This window comes from Cuculus canorus, chromosome 4 (assembly GCF_017976375.1).
Source record: "Cuculus canorus isolate bCucCan1 chromosome 4, bCucCan1.pri, whole genome shotgun sequence".
Lineage (NCBI taxonomy): Eukaryota > Metazoa > Chordata > Aves > Cuculiformes > Cuculidae > Cuculus > Cuculus canorus.
In genome coordinates, this window is record NC_071404.1 from 24,240,804 (window position 1) to 24,263,757 (window position 22,954).

The following is a 22,954-nucleotide window of genomic DNA, read 5'->3' on the forward strand; positions in this document are numbered from 1 at the left end:
AAAGATGTGTCATTATTCCTAGAAGAACAACAGGAAAGAGATATTTTTAATTAGAGTAAATATGTGTTTGTGGGTTTTGGTTTTAAACATGTGTTCCACAAGAAATTTCATTTCTCTCTCAGAATCTCCAGTACACTGGGACCCAGTGACAAGGCATTCTGTGACCACCATTAAAATAACACTGGATCTCTTAAACGTGTTTTGCATAATCCTGTTCTGTTTTGCAGAATACAGCAGTGTCACTTTCAATAAAGTACAAGGTTCAATAAAGTAAGTAGATGATATCTACTTGAAAATGTCAGGAATACAAACCCTTCTAGAAAACAAGAGGATGTTCAATATGTGAAGATCTCAAGGACACCATGAAATATTTAATAAATTCTCATCCTAGTACACTGCAATTTAAAATTAATATAAGATTGATATAAATTTGTAATTATTTCTGTATTACAGATGCATTTTGTCCCAAACATGATCAAAATCTGTCGCTTACCTTTTCATTATTGTAATAAGAAATGCTGTCTCCATCAAATTTAACCCAGCGCTTCTGAAACATACGTTTGCTGTGAATCATAAATTAATACACTTAATAATATAAACACAAGTTAACACAAGATTTTAAGAACATCACAAGCAACAAACTATAGAAAGCTCAATCAATGTTTAGCTTCCTGTGTTTTGATCTAAGCAATTTTGAAAATTAAAATAAATCTTAACCCTATCATATTTTTTCAAAAGGCGAATGTTCATATCAAATATAATATAAATAAAAAAGAAATTAAAAAATACACAAAAAGGTCCAGTATTACAAGACTCTTCTTTTGTAAATCACTGTCTCCGTCTTTAACCAATAGTTTCTTTTTTATTTCCTCACCATGTCCTCTATATCACTTCTAAAGTAACAGAACTAAAAGAACTGTTAATAATGCAATTTTTCTTGAAACTAACAAGAACAGAACTATTTTTTAAGGCAAAGGAATATTCTGAACATAGAGTAAATATTTAAGTGCTACAAGCTTTGTAAGATACTTTCCAAAAAGGAAAGCTGAGTAACCTAAAATGACCATCTCATTGCCATGCTTATCAAGGAGGAATGTCTGTTTACCAGGCTATGTTATCCTCAGCCATTAACATCTGAACACTCTCTTCGCTAGTCAATGAATAAATAGCGGTCACATCAAACACTCAAGAAGTAAAATACAAACTTCATTTTCAAGCTGTGTTATCAAATGGACATCATTAATGAGATGCTTATTTGATTATTTCAGTTTGCTGTTAACTCATGCTCCATAAGGACCTCCTAAAAAATTATTTTTAAATGAACCTGAAGTAGACTGTTATGCTCATTAAAAATGCTGACGGCCTATTAGTTATAATCTATAAAAGTTTCAATTCTAAAATCTATTAAACAAGTTAATTAAGCAAGAACAAGACCCCACTCTAACATCTCTTTTCCCAATGTTATTTCCTTTCCTGCTAAATGACTGCTCTGCTTTAGGATTAGTTGCCTGTGCTATTTTATCAAAATATCTTTAATCAAATAGCAGTGCTGGCTTAATTAACTTGAACTATATGACTACAATAAATCATCGTTTTTCATAACCTGGAAAGGCCAATGTAAAATCTATTTTCCATTAAAATATCAATAAACTTCAAGATGATGCAGGGAAGATAAAGTAAATCTAAATACCACACATAATGTAAGTAAACTGAAAGGCATTATGATTTACAAAAAGAGAGGATATACTTTAAATGCACAATCTGTAGCAATTTAAGAAAACAGAATATATTCACTCCCCTGAGGAGACACAAAGTACAAGGAGTAAATGGGAGCTCTATAAAAAGAAAGAGGGAGGTGGGGAAGGGGAGAAACACAAAGAAACATTCAGTTGGCAGGGACTGAAATAAAATACAACAGTGTTTTAAGGGATGAAAATCACGGGGCTTTTTTTCTAAATTGGTTGGATTCTTGAAGTCTTCAGATATTTGAGAAATGGCATTCTAAGAAAGCGAATGATAAAAATGTAGCATTCATTTAAATCATGCTTTAAGAAAAAGTCCTTGAAATTTAGCCAAGGAATATCACTGGCTCAAGGCTAATGACTCTGCAACGGTTCTACTTGGTCCTAACCAGTAATAATTTTGTGGTTAACTCATTATCTTTTTCAAGTAATATATTCTCACACAGTACTTTATCTAAAGCCTTCACGCTTTGTTCACAACTCTATTCGTTCACACCGCACTAGATGAGTCAACCGAAATCAAAAACTACACTTTTTATCACTCTATTAGCTAACTGCCAAAAGTGTTGTTTAAAAATTAGAAGTCTTGTAAGAGAAATAAAGTTGAAATCAAAGCTAATTGCACCTCTCTGAGAAGTCATAACACTAACAATTCTGAAAAAAAAAAATGTGGAAATGCATATTATACTGGAAAAAGTCTTTTGACTCTGTAGATAACCACTCTTTGTTTACCCCAGCTAAAGAATCAATGACAATACATAAATGCAAAGGAAACTTTTGAAACATTTTTTCCTTGCTAAAAAATTTGAGCAGAATGAAATTCCATAATGATAAAATATGTTTACTAAATCAGGTAATCAGGTTTATTCCTTCTTGCTACTCAGCTTGAAAAAATGTATCACAGTATCAACACAAATAAAATTAATAGTTGGACTTGATGATCTTAAAGGTCTTCTCCTACCTAAACGATTCTATGACCCTAAATCAAAGAAATCAAAAAAACTTAATCATGTTAAATCAGACGTTTTAAAAAGGAACAACAGAGAAAATGGAAATGGCTATACAATAAAGCTCCTTCCAGTGAGCTAAAACCAGACTGTATTCTCAAGCAATTTAATTCACTAATTTTGTCACTAAACTAAAAAAAAAAATATAATTGTTAATGAGTAGCAATGATTATTATAGCCTCAAATGATGAAAGAAAAGGCTAATCAGTTTAATGTCATCTTTCAGTGTAGCTAAACATACACTCCTAACAACAAAGAATGTAGAACTACTACAGCTTGAACAGAAGTACAGTAAAATAGATGTATTACAGCACTAACGAGGATAACAGCTTTAATATCTAGATGCTAAGTACTGGCAAAGATCAGAAATAGACTTAAAAAGTAAAATTGTGCCACTTTCAATACAATAAAGAATTCAGAAGAAAGTCATAAGACCATCTGGGGAACTGGAAACTACAATTTAAACAAGGAATAGTCTATTAATTTTATTAAGGAGGAGGTTAGAAGAATTTCATCAGAGTTTGTAAGTAATTATGAAGGAAAGATGTGATAATAGAGGGTTCTTTAGTGTAAAACAATCTAAGAAGAGATGGAATTTAAAAAGAACATAAAAAACCTCTTACTTCTATTCAATTTAACTACAAATGTGGCAAAGAGTCTATTCTCTTTCTATTGTGTTCCCCTCTCCTGTTCATTATTTGAAATCTTAAAGCAAGACCTGGGTTAAGATTCTCCTCTCACCAAACTTTACGCACATCAATAAATGAAACAAGGAGACAATTCACCCTAGATGCACTTCTAAGCTAAAACCTCAACTTATATGCACAATTGTGAAATCAAGTGGATCTCCAGTCACAGTAACTATTACTTTATACCTCTTTGGCCAAATTGGTAAAGTAGAATTTCCACATCAGAGTTTATTTTCACTTTCTTTGTGGTCCACAGAAAATCAGCAAAAATGTACAGGTTAAAATATTGCTAAAAATTAGTTCTGTATTTTTCTGTTACAGTTCATGAGCACTGATCAACATTTTTAATAAAAATACTTTTCCCAAGTACACCTCCTACATAAACTTTAGAATACGTAACGTTATTACAAACTAAGAATTCAGAAGAGCCCTATGCTCTTGTAACATAACCAGATTCCTTTCCCATCATAAATATGAAAGTGGTGACCAAATTCAAACCTGGCATTTCTCATGCAAACATAAGGGTTCACAATTATACAGTAAAAACTGCAAATATCATACCCTTGAGGCGATAATTTATCCAGCCATCCCGCTTTAACCTTCTTTACTGATTGTCCATAAAAACAAGCATATGGTGTTATTGATTCATTTCCAGTCGAAGTTTCATTTCCATCAAATTGCTGACAATGCATTTGTTCGCTGACCAAGTGATCTGAGTTTCCACTTTCTATCTTACTACAAGATGCTGACTGTGTTTTGGCTTTGTCTTTCTTTTTCTTTAAAGGCAAAGAACATTGCTCCACAACAGAATACACAGATTCACTTTCAGATTCTTCTGGTTCTAATGATTTCTTTTCATGAGACAGGGATTCATTTTTTGCCAATTCCTTTGTCTTCTCTTCCTGATTATTAAAGAAACTACATAGAAAAAGTGCATTTTACTCTTACTGCATTGCTACAATACAAAACTACATAAAATTATTACTTAGAACAAATATTGGTAAGACATATTATAAATATGTTTATAATTTGTTTAACCATCGCAAAAACAACAGATGTACTAAACACAACGTTTCTTATAACAATGACCATATTGAATACTACTTTCTTCATTCAACAGGACTGGTAGCAAGGTAAGACTTGCTGGTTCCTTTAGAAGCTTGGGCAGATATTTAAAACAAATTCTCCTTCCTCAGAAAAAATATCTCCACTCATTTTGATACTTTGGAGACCTTGCAGTATTACCTCTTTCTTCCCTCTCCCAACCTCAAGCCAAAGCCAGGTATAGACTGCAGACTTAAGGAGCACATTAGTACCCGTTTCATCACACCACAGCCCACTGCCTCATGACAGGAGCAGAGAATTGGTTTTAGCGTTCTGTTTAGGGTTTGCTTTGGGGTTTTTTTTTCTAATGAGAAGGCACAGTACGAGAGTACCTGGACACAGTGAGTAGGAGACATACAAAAACAAAGCTCATCTCATTCTCATTCTGACTAGGGAAAAGAGATAAACTTTCCAAATCCACAAATATTCTGAAACCTGGGTAGAGTGTCTCAGGACAGCCACAGAGCCATAAACTCTGCCTCCTATAGCATGGTGTAAAGACTCAAATAGCAACAATAAAAAATAAATATAGTCCATGATATGTTATCAGAGGTAGAGATCTACTTGTGATATCAGTAAATAACTCCTTCCTCTTTATATTTTGAATGTCTCTGTAACTCTTATTTAATACCATAGATTCTTGTAAGAACACTCTTCACTCATTCCTAGATCTGATCTGCTTTCACAAGCTGGGAATTCATTTCCATGAAGTTCCTAGAAAAGAAACATATAATAACCAACATTTGCATTGGAATAGTAAGTGATTTGTAAATTCATGTGTACATAAATCACACAGAAAAAAAAAACCATAACCAGCAAAGCTATTCTTCACCACATTTTCAAATGTGCATTTGAAAGATAATGTTTTTTAAAGTATTTCAAGAAATGTTATTTTCAATATTTCCATTTTAAATACTACTACTCAGTATAAAACTGTTTGAGGATATTCCAAAAACACCTGGTACAAGCAAATTAGATAAAGAAATTCAGTGTGTAGAAATATTAGTGCTGTGATTTTTCATTGAATCACAACTGAATACTATTTTTACCCTGAAATTTTCTAAGGTTAAGAGCCACGTGTTGCAATGCAGGTTAAGCGTACCATTTTATGATTTGCTAGCCTCACTTTCCTATCAATACTACTTCTCTGAATTAAATGTACAGCCTTCAGAGTACAGTAGAGAGAAAACAACAGCAAATTCCAACACCTATAGTAAGATTGAACTCAGCCATATCAACTATATCTCACATTTTCTTGCCAAGACCATCTTCCTAAATGGTAAGTGTTAATTTTTGTTTAGAAACTTTTATCACAAACTGCTTGCAGTGTACAAAATGTCAAGGTTAATACTGTTCAAGAACATTACGTTTTTACACTTCCTAAACGTGATCTGACAATCATATTCCATTACTAAGCTTCTCAATACTTTTCTGTCTTCCTTTAAAAAAACAAAACGTAAAATGAACATCTTTGTGCTTTTTGATGGAGGCCATTTTAATTTACTCATTTAAAGCTTGATGGTGTAAGTCACAAAGCCTGAAGAGTGGCAGAAAAAAGTGGATAAGCTTTCACAACAGTTGCCATTTGTTTTCTGAGCACCACTACCTCAACTTGTACTTGAGGGCTGCACCTTGGCAACATGAAAAAGCAAGCTTAAAAAGCACATAGCCCAAAGCTAAGTATGTGTACGTTCCAGCAAAAATTGTGGAAACCACAGCAGGCTGCTGCTAAGATAAAACCTAGGTGAATCGCTCTGCCTTCCTCTGCCAGGCAGATCCGTTATATAAAGAAACACTAAAAGACAAACAACAAGCACCACCCACACACCATATTATGAACTATCTTGAAGCACCAAATTAAAAACAAAACACCCATACACTCTGCAAACAAACCAAGGAGAAAACTCAAAAGCAACTTGTCCACTGTTTATCAAATGCTTGGATTGACTGGAATCTCACAAAAGGAAGGGAAATGGCAGTGACCCATTTCTGTGAAATACTCAAGAAGCTGATATCATCACCCAGCAAGCATATTCAGAGTAAAAATGGTCAGTATCTTTTATCTTCATTTGCTTATCAGGATGCAACTGCAAACCATACCCACTGAGGCTATTGGTAGTACCTCTTTCTCCCTCTTATAAGCAAGGTCAAGTTTTATGTCCTGCTTGTGCACACTCCACAACCTTCAACATTAGGGCAAGTGAATTCAGAGAGCCTGAGAACTTCCAAGCAATAATCAAGAAATACACTTCTATGGCTAGTAGATTTTAAAATGCAGAAGCCCAAAAATGAAGACAGGGGTGTGGAGGACAGGTAGTATCTATTTGCTCAAAGAACACGTATTTCACCACAGTTAAATTCCAAGCCTTTCCAATGTGTTCTTTACAGAATTAGTCTGCAAGATGCTCAGACTCAAAACGAGACAACTCCCATCTCTCACCTCCTACAAATCTCTTAAGTATTATACAAAGGTAGTTAGCAGCAGCATTTTCTCCTGCAGACACCTTTATAAAAGAACTCTTTAGTAAGAGACAGCTAATATATTACACAGGAGCCATCCCTAAATAAGTATCGTCCATATGCATAGGAAGCACCTACCCTTAAGGAATAAATCTGGCTTCTGGATCCCAGAGAGACAGAAACGCATACTTGAAGCCTTGTATAAAAATCCTCTACTTTTGATCAGAAGTTAATTCAGATGCGGTTTTGGTTTTAGCTTTTTCTATCTGGTAGTCTTGATTGCAAAGGCAAATCGGGAAACGTTGAATGCCTAAAACATGGACTGAATGACAAGTACCAGGACTGAGGCTATATTAAACAAAGACTAAATGCCATTCAGGACAGGCATCTTTCCTTAAGAGGTATTGCCTTGGTCTTCTATTAAAGCTAATGACGCACAGTCGCTTTCAGGTCAATTCTTGGTTTGGCAATACAGTTTTATAACAGGTCCATAAAGATAAATTCTTCCTTTCAAAGTATCACAGGTTCTATTTTAAAGTTGTAACATCTGTGGTTTGTTGAGCATTCCACAGTATTACAGTGCTTCAGAGCTCACATAGTTTACTGAACTCAGTATGCATGTTTTAATTTAGTCTGACAGTCTACAGCAAGAACTAAAGCCAATACTTCACTTTACAGACCTGAACTCACTAGAGTTCAGGTTTTCTCTTGAAGGAATTCTAATATACTTCATCCCCAGTTAGGCACAACAATAAATCAGCTCTAAAACACTTGGATATTTTATTATTTTTAATCAATATAAAAGAATCGTTGCTTCTTCAGGCTTTGCTTTAGAGGTTTCTGCTTCTAGCCGTCTTTCTTCCTGACCTAAGTCAGAGGCATATTTTCTTTATAACCTTAATGCCTGTTCTCTCATGCTCACTGACTTCAAGTCTATAGTGACTCACTACCTATTTTCTACAGACACTCCCTTTCATAAAAAAGCCTAAAGAAGCTTCTTTCTACTTTACAACAATGAAACTGATAGAAAGGCAACGGTCAACTAAAAGTCCTTGGAACAAACTTCAGCCAGTCAATATAACAATTTGCTACGGTTTTCTTGTATATAGACAAATTATATTCTCACATGACATTCTCATTTAAAAATGAAGCAGCAGTTATGAGACCAAAAATCTCAGCTATTTCACAGTGTTATCTAAACTTTCTTGTTTCTAGGATACTTGATTCCTACTGAAAAAAATCTGGAAGTGAACACATATCTTAGGACCTTTGATACATGGTTCTTCTTTATGGCTTTTGTCTGCAATAAAACTCTAATGGAACCAAAATTAACTATGAAGTTTCTAACAGACGTGTGATAAATATAATTCAAAAACCTGCTCAGTTACATGAAAGTTATAATTAAAATCCTAATCTATGGATCAAGGAAAGCATGTTATAATAAACTACATTAATCATGATTCTACAACCAGCAGAAATAGTAATTTTATTTCATTAGTTAATACAGTTTGACAGCATGATATTTTTGTATTTGCTGCCTTTGTAAGATAAGAAAGGTTGAGACAACCTTTCCTGGTATGCTTTTTAAAAACCATTTCAATGAAATATACAGAACAATGCTAAGAAGCAATAAGAAGGCTAGGGAACCTTTTCTAGAAAGCCTGCTTATGCCATTGAAGTAATTGCAAAGAAGTTAAATTTTGATTTTTTTAAAGACATTGGTACAGGCAACAATAACTGGCTCAGACATCACATTGTGCAATAGGAAAGAAAACAAAAGCTCAAAAGTTACTTTTGTGTACAGTTAAGAACTAGAAGGAGAGGCAAGACATGTTTACATGTACCTCCTTCAAAAGCCAACAGCAACAAAATAAAAAGTACACCATGTTTCTAAAGAAAAGGAAGTACACACCAAAAATAGAGATCTTTTTTATGCTTTTAAAACCACTCCCATTAGAGGATGAAATCTGAATCATTTATTTTCACTTACCAATTCTTAAAAAATTAGAATTGGGAAAAAAAAAAAATCTAGGCATCCATTTGAGTATCTTTGATTTTAGACAATAATTTATAATACTTTAAAAAATGAAACATTAGTGTGAAGACCAAGACAGAAACTAAGAGCAATCTGCTGTTTTATCTAACTCAGTGTACTGAGATCAGCTGGGACAAGTACAAGCAAACACAGAATCAACAATTTCTGGACTGTATCCTTCTGAGACAGAAGCATGAGCTGGGATCCATGGCATTTGGCAGATGCTTTGCTAAACTAATTTACCTCCCCCCACTATCCACAGGAGTCAGAAGTCTGTCCACATACCATCTATGATATTCACACCATCAATTACTGTCCCAAACAAAAACATTCTTTTCAGAGAAACCTACAACAAAAGTGACTTCTGGGTATACAGCAAGTTTAGGGGATGCTTGTGTAGAGATGCCCAGTCTTCATATGCAATTATCAGAAGAAAGTCACTTCCTTTTATTAGTCAATTCTAATGGTTATCCACCACTTAACCCCAGGCACAAAGTATTAAAATATACCACTTTAGCTAAGAAGATAAAAGGAAAGCATCAAGGTACTCTGCAGCTGCCTGTAACTGACTGTTTTGCATTTGATATAGCAGCTCTGAGCATAAAAAGAAAGAGGAGGGGAAAGTCAGTTATCTGTCCTACAAATATAAACCCCAAAACAACAAAACCCAAACAACAAACGCCACAGCTCCCTGTAACTACCGAAGAGCACAAAGTAAAGCCCCTGATTAAGAAAAGTCACTAGTCCACAAATATTTACACTGTTACACTATAAACCTTTTGTACGTACGTAAAAAGACAGAAAACACCTTGAGAACTGAAAAAAGCAAAGGAAGAAAGAATTAAGGGCAATACAAAATATATAACATGAAAATTCAAGTGAAGATAGACCATTTATTTGCAGACTTCTCAACTTACTTTAGCATCTTTAGGGTTGTCACAAATAAAGGTTTCCCCATATGGAGAGATGATGGGTGGCTTTTCTTCTGTGGAAGTTTCTTAAAGTAAAAAATAAATACAGAGTCATAGTGTGCAAAAGTCTACTAAAGCACTAATAAAATCAATAAGGGACAATTTTCTTTCTGTTTGTGATTTCTCTGTCCTTCTGAGAAAAAGAAGAACAAGAAACAATTTTCCCTTTCTAACTGAGCTTCAGACACTTTTTTCGACCTCAGACACTACTACTATTACTATATAATTTGGATAATAATTGCATGCATGTTTTTCTTTCCTACCGTGAATAAACTTAAAAAAAAAATGCTTTCATTGCACACTCTTAAGAGCAATAGCTCCAAGGTGTCCTTTATACTGACTTCACAAAAAAACCCCAAAAAAAACAGCCTACAAGAAGTGATTTGTGCACAATCTTAGTTTTGTGATCAAGTAGTTGCTTGAAATTAATATGCATAACTTCAAACAAGACATACCTCTAGAGGATGAAAGAACTTTTGTTTATAAATGACTGCACAAACTTCCAAACACTTCCAGTAAACTCTTCACTACAATTAATTTCCTGTTATTTCCTGGAGCTATAAGCACTGACTAACAAATTAAGCAGCATTAGTCAGGAATGTGGTCCTTATATTTTTCAGGAAAAAGCTAACCCTGCTTAAAAAAATCTAGATCTATCTTGGCAACTCAAAATATTGTAGTCTAAAAACGTATATTCAAATAAATAAAGTTTAAAGACTGGATTTTATTATTTTCATTTTATTAGTTCATAAACAAAACTTAAGTAAAAATGCAGAAGTGGTTAAATGTTCTGCTACTACATACATCACTTTTTCCAGACCTTCCAGATGCCAAGTATTCTTAAAATAAGCATGTCAATACTCCTTTTAGACAAATTCTGGTCTATTTCTTTTTCCTGAGTATTCAAGATGTAAATATCAACGTGCTTAACTCACCATTTTGTGAAATCTGCCTCCCAGTGCAAGAAATATTTACAAGATCCACGTTTCTTCTTTTCTGAAGGGAACTTGAACAAAACAAAGCACAAAATGAAGCAAAAACCTCTTATGCCATTAAAATTATTTTATTAATTATTTATCACATACGATCTTCTCTTCTAGTGAGAGGTTCTTCGTTCTCCCAGTCCCTGCCCTTGCCTTCTACAACTTGAGCGGTGTGGCTTGGCTTGAGCCATTGCCAGGGAGGACTAAGGCTCACCTGCTTAATTTTTTAATTTGAATATATAGCTGCTCTGAATGATGCAACCGTAGATGTTTCGCCAAAGACTGACTTGCTAAATGCCAGCTCCAAAGCATCCAAAGCCTCTAAAACTATCTCTACACTCATTCCCTTTAATCATCTGCTAAAGGCACGTCAATGGTTAGCACCATCCATTGCATTGCTTTCATCATTTTCCCTTACAAAAGCCTCAATTTTTCACTCTTGTCTGTATGGAAGAAATCACTTAGACCAGAAGCATCAAGAGAGACCATAAAAGTTTGAATGGATTGAATTTAATCCTTTGTTCTCTTCCACAACATGACTGGGGAACCGTATTAAAAATCTAAGACTGCTCACTCAAAATACAGACTGAAGGGTCTCAGAAAAGGTGATGACTCCACTAAAGATTTTTTAGATGTAGATTATTTCAATTTTATAAGATGACGTGCAATCCCCTAAACACTTCCAGTGCTTTTAAACACCTTTAGAGTGATATTTGCTAATTCTGTATCAACACAGAAGTCATAATTTTATAAGAAGTGTAGCTGAAAAATTTCTAGCATAATTACACATCACTTCAATACCGATCAACAAAAAAAAAAACCTAAAATCTGCACAAGAACACTGTGTAATTGTCACTACTTTATAATTTTTGGTTTTTTAATTCTCCACCCCTCAGTACTTCAGTGATGCCAACTATCCTTAAAAAAGGAAGAAAAACAAAATATTTCCATCTTCTAAAATGCTATTTTATGCTAAAATGCTGGTGCCTTACCAGCTGACAACATGTTTTCTTACTGGCAACAGCCAGGAGCACAAGTGGGGCACAGGGAAGCAGATATAATTGCAAGAAAGGTAAGCACATTATTAGTAATAAAAGTGACATGGTCACAGCACTACTAAGGGGCAAGTAGAACCACTATATGAACTTTTTGTGCCAGAAAGCACAGGAGATTATGAGAAAACCACTTCCTTGCATAAAAATTTAATGACTAATATCCATTCATAACCAGAAGGCAATGTTGAGTTTCCCAGAAGATTTCAGCAGAATTTCTCTGCCTCTATGAAAAGGCCTTCACACAATGTAATAAGGATGAATCCAGTACCTAGCAATAAAAGTCAGTTGAGAATGTTCGTCTGTGCAATTCTCCAAAACAGACACAATCTTTCCTGAGATTAAAGATGCTGCAAGCTACCATTTTAAGGTTCTCTATTCATTCTTTGGCTTTAAAAAAAAAAAAAAAAAAAAAGAAAAAGAAAAAAAATTAATCAGGAAGGTTATCAAGAATGTTTCTGTGAAGTTTAAGTTCTGTTTTGAACTTCTGGTTTAGCCTCGATCTTCCTCAGACAGACTGCTACTTGTCCTTCAGGATTTTCATATTGTTGTAACTGGAGCATAAAGATTAAAAAAATAAACTGGCACTTATAAATCAAAAAGTGAGTGACAAAGTTAGTGATCCAGTCACATATCAATCACTAATAGACTGGGATTTGGATGATTGACTTCAGTGGTGGGAAGGCAAAAATAGCATATTCTCTCTACTGGCTGATTGTTTCTCAAAAGATGTTAAGCATACCCTTTTAGTAGCAAGTTATTGCTATCTTTTAGGATGAGAGTAGTATTTCAGCTCAGCAGTAATAGCTTTATTACATGAAGTAGGGATAATTGCTCCACAAAAGTTAATGTAAACTGCTCCTCACTGAAAGATGCTTACACTTAAGTTTCAATAAGCACAATTTTTTGGTGATTTAGAAGCTAAAGCATTTTTAAGACACACAGAATCTTTGCCTCTTCATCTGCTCAATTAAACAACTGCATTAAAACATTTCATATTGACTTCTTTCAATAATCTAAAGAGAACTTAAAATGCTGAGAAAACCCTGCATTTAGGGCATGTATAAACTCACTAATGGTGTTTCTAACTGCTGAGATATGCAGATGAAAAAGACAAGATAAACACAAAACATTCTCAAGACGTGTCCCTTCCAGGCATAGCTAGTGGTTTTGAGAAAAAAAAAAAAAAGTAAAAAAAAAAACCCACCAACTGAAAAAAGTGCAAGCTAGTGATTTGGATATGGCTACACTAACAAAACTCTGCATAAGCCTTTGCATTAAGTTTTCTTCTGTTTATGACAGAGCATGGCAAGTAAAAGCTTATAGTTAACAGAACCCAAAATATCACAGATTAATCTGTGGGGAAATACTCTTCATTTACACAGCCTGTAATATTGTGATCTGCACATTCAGTGCCTATTATTTTTAACATTCAAACAATATTACTTTTATTAGGCTAGGTCTGGAGTTAAGTTCAAACACCAGACCTTCTCCTCTACATTCCATTACATTTTTGCAAGATGAGCTACAACAACAGACGCTTATTCAAACAATTAAATGCTTACTCACTAATTTATAGATTCAAATTATGAACTCAACCATTTTGAAGGAAGAAAAACCCACACACAGAGCACAGGAATATTTTGAAACAAATTCAAAAACTCTCCTATACAGTATACCATAACAAACTTCACTCGACTCTTATGAATACTATCTTCATCCATGCTGCACTGATCTATCCTTACAAAAATTCCATAAATTCTGAAAACATCCCACATCTATACTTTTTTTATTATTATTTATTTATTTATTTCCACTTCTTTGTTCCTGCTGGAATGCCTCAAAAATATTTTTATACTACAATTATCATTAAAAGCTAAAGTTTTGTTATTAAGAGAACACCAAAAAAAGCCAATACCTAATATTACAAACCGATTGCATTTAGTCTCCAAGTTAGCAATAAAATGACAATCAGTTTAGAAATTAATCTAAAAGCCATCTTGAAGACAGTCCTTGCTTTAGAGCCACAGTATAATGTTATTTCCCCCTCCACAAAATATCCAACGCTAATTAGGAAAAAAAAATAAAATTATATTTACATATTTAAAAAAATAAATTTATATTTAACTGTGAATTGTACATGATTTAAGTCTAAGACTTAAGATTCCTAGGTAATTGTCTCATTATACCCATGTGTGAAATCATATCAGATACATCCTGCTTTGTTTACAGGGTGGCTACACCACGCAATGCAAAAAACAGACCAGAAGGATTTTCTAAATTTTGCCCCACTTATAAGATAACACCACATTAATATGTGCAGGTGTGTAACACTTCCTAGATCTTTCTTATACATTACTTACATAAAACCAATAAGGCTGTATTTTCCAAGAACAGTACCTCTTGAAAAAGTTAGTAAGATACCAGCTGAACATTTGTGCTTCATAATAAGTGTTGTCTCATCATAAAAAAAAGATTGCTATACTTAAGGATGAACTTTCAGCCCTATTGAAATCACCAATTTGTCACCATTTCCCTGTGATGGGTCAGAATTTTGTCAGAAACACTGGAGCTAATCAATATTACTAGCAATGCTTTTGTTTGAAATAGATTCAACAGATTTTTCATAGAATCATAAGGTTGGAAACAACCTTTGAGATCATCAACTCCAAATGCACCTGTCCGCTACTAAATCATATCCCTAAGCACTTATTCTATCTGTCTTTTAAAGACGAACAGGGATGGTGACTCAAGCACCACCCTGGGCAGCCTGTTCCAGTGCTTGATAACCCTTTCTGTGAAGAAATTTTTCCTAATGTCCAATCTAAACTTCCCCTGACACAGCTTAAAGCCACTTCCACTTGTCCTATCACCTATCACTTGGGAGATCAATACCCACTCTCTACAACCTCCTTTAAGGTAGTTGTAGAGAGCAATAAGCTCTGTCCTCAGCCTCCTCTTCTCCAGACCAAACAACCCCAGTTCCCTCAGCCACCCCTCATAAGATTTGTTCTGTTACTTTCCAGTCTTGGTTTTGTAACACTTGTGCATTTCCATTTTTCCCTATCTTAGAAGAACACAAATTTTTAAAAAACGCTTGACGTAGTTGGTTTTAGCAAGGCTTATATAGAAAGCGATAAAGATTCATTTCTTTGAAAATAAGTAGACGCAAAGATGACTCGGGATGTTATAAAGAAACATTGTTCTAAAATTTCCCTTTAAAATATCACTTGTGCTTTTAACTTGCGTTGACATTTAATTCTCCTGTTAATCTGGCATCATTCATACCAGAACTAGTGTATTTACACCACATTTTTTAAAAAAATCCACAAAAAAATGAGATAAATAAAAACTGTAAAGAGCCTCAAACCATAATTTCCACAACTATAGCAATTCTTCATTAGAAGGAAACAACAGTTACCTTGATGAAGCTTGCACTTTACTTGATTTGGGAATTTCTGATACAGGTCGATGCCTTAATATAAAAGGCTGGCTTCCTCTTGAAAATACTTTCATACTTTTTTGCATATAAGAATCATATAACTCATTTTCTATCATTTCTCCTTTAAACTTAAAGTATGGAGAATGTGGCTCACTACCAGATAAATCATTCTCATCTGCAAACATCAGATGTTCATTTTCATTGTATTCTGCCTCACATGAATGAGCAATTGAAGGAGGATCACGAAATGCCGAACAGCCAGCCAAGTACTCATCAGCTTGGTATGCAGCAGCTTCTCCCAGTGATGTATCCGGCCGAGTATGCATCTTCATACTTCCACTGAGGCTGATAGCTTTTCGTATGCTGTCTGAATTCTGGTATAAACTAGAAAAGTCCGTATTTGTAAAGTTCTCATCACTTGCCTCCGGTAAGTTTTGCTCTGCCAGTTCAAACCTTTCTTTATCAATGCAAGCTTTACTAAGAAGTGCTTCTGACAACGTTGCAGGTATCAAGCCAGACCTATCTACATTTGAATTGCTTATTGGAGACTCCTGATTCGAGGATGAATATTCCTTCTCCTTTAAACTTTTCAAGTCTTTGAGTTTTAGATTTTCACAAAAAGGGGTAGTTCTTTGCATTTTTGAAAGAGTGGCATCTAATTGCTTAAGAATCCTTCTGCGGTGCCCTGTAGGCAACACTCCCATTTGCTGAAGCACACTGTTATTTATTCCCACACAATCTGTCACAATGTTATAGCCATATTCTTTAAATTTAGGAAGATATTGCCCCAAGTTAATGTTGACCAAGAATTCTTCAATAGCCATGCCATCGCTTGTGGATGACATGATAGCAGCTTCATTCCGAATATTGCCCCAGTCATGTAGAAATATAGTCAGGATGCATGCATATTCATTAGCAACAAAGCTCTCTAAATTTGGTGTCAGTCAGCTAGTGGAGAATATCAAGTTTCTTCAACTTTCTTCAGTTCAAACTGATTTTTTTTTTTTTTACTGCAAACCTATGGAAAAGAAAAAGGGCATTAAAAAACATTCCACCAAAATACACAATAATCTTGAATAAAACTCTGGAAGGCTCCCTGTCACTTGTACAGTAATATTTTTAAAATGCTTATATATGAAAATGTCAAGGAAGGTAAACAGCACAATCTCTCCACCCTTTTATCTTGACCTGTATAAAGAGAATAGAGAAATCAAAGTTTTAGCTCAGCCTAAGTAATACAGTCTCAAATCATCTAACCCTAGAAGTTAACATTGAGATGAACAGTTAAGAGATTAACCACTTATCTATACACGCAGACTCGTACTACACAGTAATCTGATACAAGGGGGAGAAAAAGTGATTTAAGATCACAGCTGGAACCCAAAGCTTTCCTATTCCCATGCTAGCACCAATTAATTACACCATAGGGCTTCTATTCCATTATCTTCTGAGCCTTAAACTCTTCGTAGCACAGAAACACACTTTCACTGGTAAAAAGGAAAAATGACCGGCTAGAGCATTCTATGTGAACTGTGGGATCAAAGACTATTCAACTGAGAATCTGACTGAACAAATACCATCACCAGTAAAATATTTTTCAAAGGCAGCATCACTTCTGAGCATGGGAGTGGGGAAAAATGACTTAATTGTTTAAATAACTACAGTCAGAAAGCTACAGAAGTCATCAAAAATAGTAAGAACAGATCAGGCTCTTCAAAGAACTGTCAGGAGGGAAAACAAGAAATGGGTAACTACTAGCCCTTCAATTCTGTTAGGAAGCAGTCTTCCCTTGGCCACAAACAGTAGCAGAGGCATAACCCCATACACAAGTTCTGGCCTCCTTTTCTGGTTTGAACTAAAGCAGAACCAGTTTTCTAACTTTTCAGCTAAGTCTCATCTAAGTAACTTCATCTTCTGAAAGTTAACCACATGTTTTTCAGACAGTGGTTCTCTCTAGAAGTGATTACATGAGGCATTGGTAAGCAGAAAGCCCGTTGCTTATACTTGTTCCTATAGAAACCAAGGCCATCCTCCAGTTGGTGGATTGCCATAAGTGAAAAGGGGCGGAGAAGGGTCACACCTGCAGGACAGGTGACTCAAAACTGATCAACAGAGTATTCTCTTCCATAGATGTCATACTCAGTATAAAGCAAAGGGATTATCGCTGGCATCCAGTGAAGACCTCATCTGTCTTTTTGCCCCTGACCTCATATCCATGCATTCCCGAATCCAGCTCCTGAGTCCACGTACCTCCTGTCGCTGAGTCCAGCCTGGGACCTTTTTCCCATGCCTGCTCTGCAGCATCAGTTGGTGGTGTAGTCATCAGGGCATGGGAGGACAAGGGTGTTCAATTTCATAGATTTTTTTATATTTTTTCATTATTTTCTTACTTATAGTATTTTCTTCATTGTTATTATTATTTATTTCATTAAAGCTGTTTGAGTTTTCAACCCAGTGGTCTCTTTCTCTCATTTCCCTTTCCCTGGCAGTCAGAGGAATTTGGATCATAACCACTCACATTTAGCTGCCAATCAAGTCAGGCCAGGGCTAAATTTTGACACCTCCACACTAGGGACATTCAGTATCTCAAGTGACAGTGACATATCTTCCTCAGTGTTTTCCAAGTCAACTCTTGCACTCTACAGATTTCACCTATTTGAGTTCTTTTTTTCAGGGCCATATCTAAATTCATGATTTACAAAACCCAAAGCTACCATTCTGGAGGCATTTCAGACAGCCTGAAATCACAGCTCTTTAAAGAAGGTTTAAGATCAGCCACAGTCAACAGGTTTTTTCACCTCCCTCTTCCTGTATGAAGAGTAATTTGGCCTTAGGAAACCTGCTGACTGTAGCAACTGTCCTGGCATGCAGGTACTAGCCTTAAGCAGCCTTGAAAAGAAAGAACAGCTTCAGCTGAACAACGTAAGAGCAATCAGAAAGTAAAGAGATCATATGCTCAGAATATATTCATGGTAGTGGGTATTGATATCTTATTTCCCAACAAAAACGTACTGGTTATGATCTAAAATGGAAGCATTAAAAAAAATGCCTACTTTTGTATTCTAGCAATTTCTCCAATAAAGGATAATACCTATTCCTACAGAATTTTCCCCATGTCTTTTGAATAACCAAGTTGTTATTCAGAAAAGCAGTAAAAAAAAAACTTTATACCCCTCCACATTCCCCAAAGCTACATACAAATAAATATACATTTTAAAACATGTACTCAATGGACCACAACTGTTATCACTACTATTGGTGACTGTATTTTATTATGATTATGAAATATAACTAACATAATCACTAGAAGCCTTTTCTCACAAAATTTGTAAATATCCTATTACTCCAAAACATAGTAATCAAAAACAGGGAAAAACCAAACCTCTTCATAGTCACACTATATGTATATGTGACATAATAAGAGTGAAAAAAAAAAAAGATGAACAAACCAGCATTTTTCTGGAAGATGTAAAAATCAACACAGCCCACTTGCTATAAATGTTCCACTGTATAAATAAGTCTTTGGATTCTTGCTAATCTATTTAACTTCATTTTGGGGGCAATGTTTTTATCTTATTTGTCCACAAACCTGTGAAATGAATTATGAAATTCAAACAACTAAAACCTTTTAGAGAGGGAACTCTACAGGCCTATCAGAAATCAACCTCTCAAGAGAGATTAAGTTTGCTAAGGAGTTAACTCTCATTAAAAGATTCCCAAGTCATTTAAATTCAAAAAGTCTTGGCTTGAGCGAAACTGATTAACAGTAGGCATCTAGGTTTAAGTTTGTCCTTTCCTAGCCTGCGTAGTTATCTAAACACTCATCGTTCCTTTAAAAATTTCAGACATAAGCATTTTCTCAAGCTTTTCAGTTAAGCCTCTAGACATCTAAGATAAAATTCAACAGTATGGCCTCCACCCCTCTCTTAACACTGAAAAATACAAATAGGAATGCAAAGAAGCTGCATACATATTGCAAGTACAGAATGAGAAAAAATCAGTACAGAAACTACTAGAGTAGGCAAGAAGTATCAGGCAGGCACTGTTTGTGCCAGAGAATAGTCTTTCATGTATCCATTACAGGAAAAAAAAAAAAACAAACCAAACCAAAAAAAAAAAAAAACCCACACGTTCAAGTATATAAAACTCCTGCAATGTCAGCATATCAGTTTGAGTGTTTTAAAGTTGGAGTTGCAATTGGTTATCTCTGCCATTTCAACGTTCCCTGGCAGTTCTGGGTTTCAGAGCGGTGCTTGGATATTTTTTTCCCCCTGAGGTGTTCAGTTTCAGGCAGTATCATTCTCTCAATTCCTCCACCATCAGCAGTAATTAAAAAAAAAAAAAAAGACACTTTGGAAAGTACCTTTTTTATTTATAATTATGTATTTTTACAGAAAACTGCATATTTGAACCCACACACACTCTTTTTGGTTTCTAACTACTGTTTTTTCTACATGCTTTGCACACACTTTATTTCACAATACCTCCAGTATTACTTCAGGAACCCAAATAGCCATGTATTATCAGTTATTTGGATCCTAACCTGTCTCTGTATAAACCACATAACAATGCACAGGATTACTTAGCACAGAACAAACTTTGTTTCCAAATTTCCAAGAATCATTACTTTTTGCAGTGCATTTTATAAATGAAACATGTAGCAGACTGAGAAAGGAAGAAAGTGCCCTCTGAGAAGACATTTTGACCACAAAATGCCAGCACTGTTAGAAGCTGAAGCCCAAGCCATCTTTTGTTTCTGTAGTACTCTATAGCAGAAGCTGTGAATGCATCCATCAAAATTTATATTCTATAGATCTGGCCTAGCTATACAGCTGGTTAGATACCAATAAATTTGGAGTCACACAATTTGTGGGTCTGAGTAAAGAGTTATACTGACAACTGTTTTGGTTTGACTGCTTAGAGGAAGATTCAAGTAACTAACAGCTAAACAAATCTACAGACATTGATGAATGTTTGTATCGCAGGCTTGAAGACAAATACTGAATTGTTTCTAACGTTTTATCCTTAGTAAAGGCTAAGCTCAAAAAGTATACAGAAAAGCAGAACTCAAGGACCATGTTATGCAAAATAATAATGTATTTTGATGTAATTAATAGCAATTAAAAAATAATTTAATCTCTTCCACAGTTAATTGTGGAATAAGTCGTAACAAACGCTAAATAATGTTCATACACCATTATATGTGTAGTAGAGATGATGTATACACATTGCATACCTTCACAATCCATATTTGTAGTACTACAAGTTTATGTAAACGCTAGTCTTCAACATTAGTGCATGTGTTTGCATACACACTGCAAAACAAAACTTTCTCTCAGCACCAAGACAAAATAGGTTTTTTCAGTATTTGATAGAAATAAATAACAAAAAAAAAAGAAATTTGAGGGGAATTTGGTCTTGCTTAAATAAAACTGTTTCTTGCTGTACTACCATATCCTCCAATACAGAGCAACCAAGACAAAAGTCATCATTCAACATGGTTATTAAAAATGGGTTATAGCAGTTATTAAAAAAAAAAAAAAATCAAGCTTTGTGGAAGACACTTGACTATTCGCTTTTATAGGAAAAAAGAGTGAAACATGTAAATAGCTATGTGGGAAAAGTAACACACCAGGGAAACCATCTAGGCTTTTCTTTCTAGAAAATATATCCTGGCAGGGGATGAACTGCAATTTGTGTTGAACATCCCAAGCCTTATATAGGGTGATCCAACTTTCTTCCACAGATGATATTTCTCATACTTCTTTTCAAACTGATTTTCATATCTTTTCTTTTCCCATCTTAAGGAAAGGGCTTAGACAAGGAGAAATCAACAACTCAGAGTGATGTAACACTTTTTTATATTTTAGTAAAAGTGACAGCAAAACAGCACCAACAAAATCACAACACTGGCGCGGAAAAAAACATACATAGCTTTCAGGATCTTTCCTTGCATTGAGGATAAGCACCTACATCTAACATTCTGAAAAGCCATACCAGTTGATTCTATGACTCTTCCATTCTTTGATTTTCAAGTTGAAAAGCCTTCAGGAAAACACTGATTGCAAGATAGGCAGGCGAGTTTACATCGATGGGGCTATCGCTGAATACAGAAACATTCAAGTAAGATTCTTTTTTCCCTCTTTTTAAGATAACTACAGATATTAGCCTGAAGAAAGTGTCAAACCTTGAGAATAATGCCTGGCAAGATAATCAGACTTTAAGCAACCAGTTCAATAAATACAAGCAAGTTCGGGCTTGCTCCCAGCTTCTGTTAAACCACACACTAGACTAAGATCCAAATAAGACGGGTAAAAAAAACCAAACAAACAAACAAACCAAAAAAACACTACCACAGGACTTGCCGTGGAGCAGAATGAAATCTGCCACTAGTGAATTTAATCTTTCCATTGTACTTGACTGCATACAAATTGACAAGATAAACGGGCCTAGAAGACTTTGTAGATCATTAAAGATCTTTCCAAAAATCTGCATAATGCAATCAGCATACTGACTGCATGCTCAAAGAAAACCTCTACCCAAACCTCTCAAATGACCTTTTTGAAGTGGTTATGTAATAATTAACATTTGGGTCAACTCAGAGCAAGATAACCAATTGCTACAATTCTGACAGAACAGTTCCCCTTCCAAATAGTGAGAAAGTTACTGTGTGTAGTTCAAGGTAGTGGGTAATTAGGAAACACCTTTAAGCACGCCCTCAGTCAAAATGTTTCTTTGGTTTGTTCTTTTATTTCAGAGAAAAGTTCAGCCCCCTTCGCTACCTCGGAGTCAACCCTCACACTGCAAGGAACTCCAGTGGAACAACTTGCAGTCAGTTTGAGTTGTGAGGCACTGCGTGCTGTGAATGAGCAAAGGAAAGGTGGAATTGGCTTAGTACACTTTCAGCAAGTTGCTGTGGCAACACTTGAATGCTGCATCATTCACTTTGTCTTTTCTAACTAGGACATCCTAGTGGCTCTTTATCTTTCTCAAAGTGAACTTCACGAGTTTTTCTGATAAAATTTCCAGAAATATACTGGTGGGCATTGAGAAACCTGTTTGTGCATAACTTCACGAAAGCAACTCAGAGAGTCAACACAGGATGATGCAGCGCTGTTTTGTAGTATGACATTTACATATAGCCCGTTAAAATAATAAAAGAAAAGAAAATTGGGGGGGGGGGGGGGGGGGGGGGGGGGGGGGGGGGGGGGGGGGGGGGGGGAGAAACTCACGCCCTATTTTCTACCTGCCTACGAGCTATTTCTTGTCAGATTCCAGCTTTGGTATCTGAGGCTCATCTGAGACATGCTCAGTACCAAACCGCTCAGCCTCGCCCCTGCACTGGCCGGCAACTTCGCTCTCCGGCGAGACCGGGTCATAGAATCATAGACTCATAGCATAGTTGGGGTTGGAAGAGACCTTAAAGAATACCTAGTTCCACCCCCCCACCCCCCGCCATGGTCCTGCGG

The 22,954-nt window shown here is 35.4% G+C and overlaps 1 protein-coding gene across 3 annotated transcripts in view; it reads right to left on the reverse strand.

Moving 5' to 3' along the window:
- The window catches only part of ARAP2 (ArfGAP with RhoGAP domain, ankyrin repeat and PH domain 2), a 137,122-nt gene that overhangs the window by 113,971 nt on the left and 197 nt on the right, over window positions 1-22,954 (reverse strand). For all 3 annotated transcript variants that reach the window (XR_008449626.1, XR_008449627.1, XM_009566588.2), the window contains exons 2-7: window positions 15,465-16,503; window positions 10,944-11,014; window positions 9,955-10,034; window positions 5,174-5,256; window positions 4,000-4,356; window positions 494-563 (exon numbers count right to left, since the gene is read on the reverse strand). Coding sequence is in view for 1 of the 3 variants with exons in the window: in XM_009566588.2 (XP_009564883.2) it covers window positions 494-563; window positions 4,000-4,356; window positions 5,174-5,256; window positions 9,955-10,034; window positions 10,944-11,014; window positions 15,465-16,330 (1,527 nt within the window). In the remaining 2 variants the exon portion in view is untranslated. The remainder of the gene's footprint in view (window positions 1-493; window positions 564-3,999; window positions 4,357-5,173; window positions 5,257-9,954; window positions 10,035-10,943; window positions 11,015-15,464; window positions 16,504-22,954) is intronic.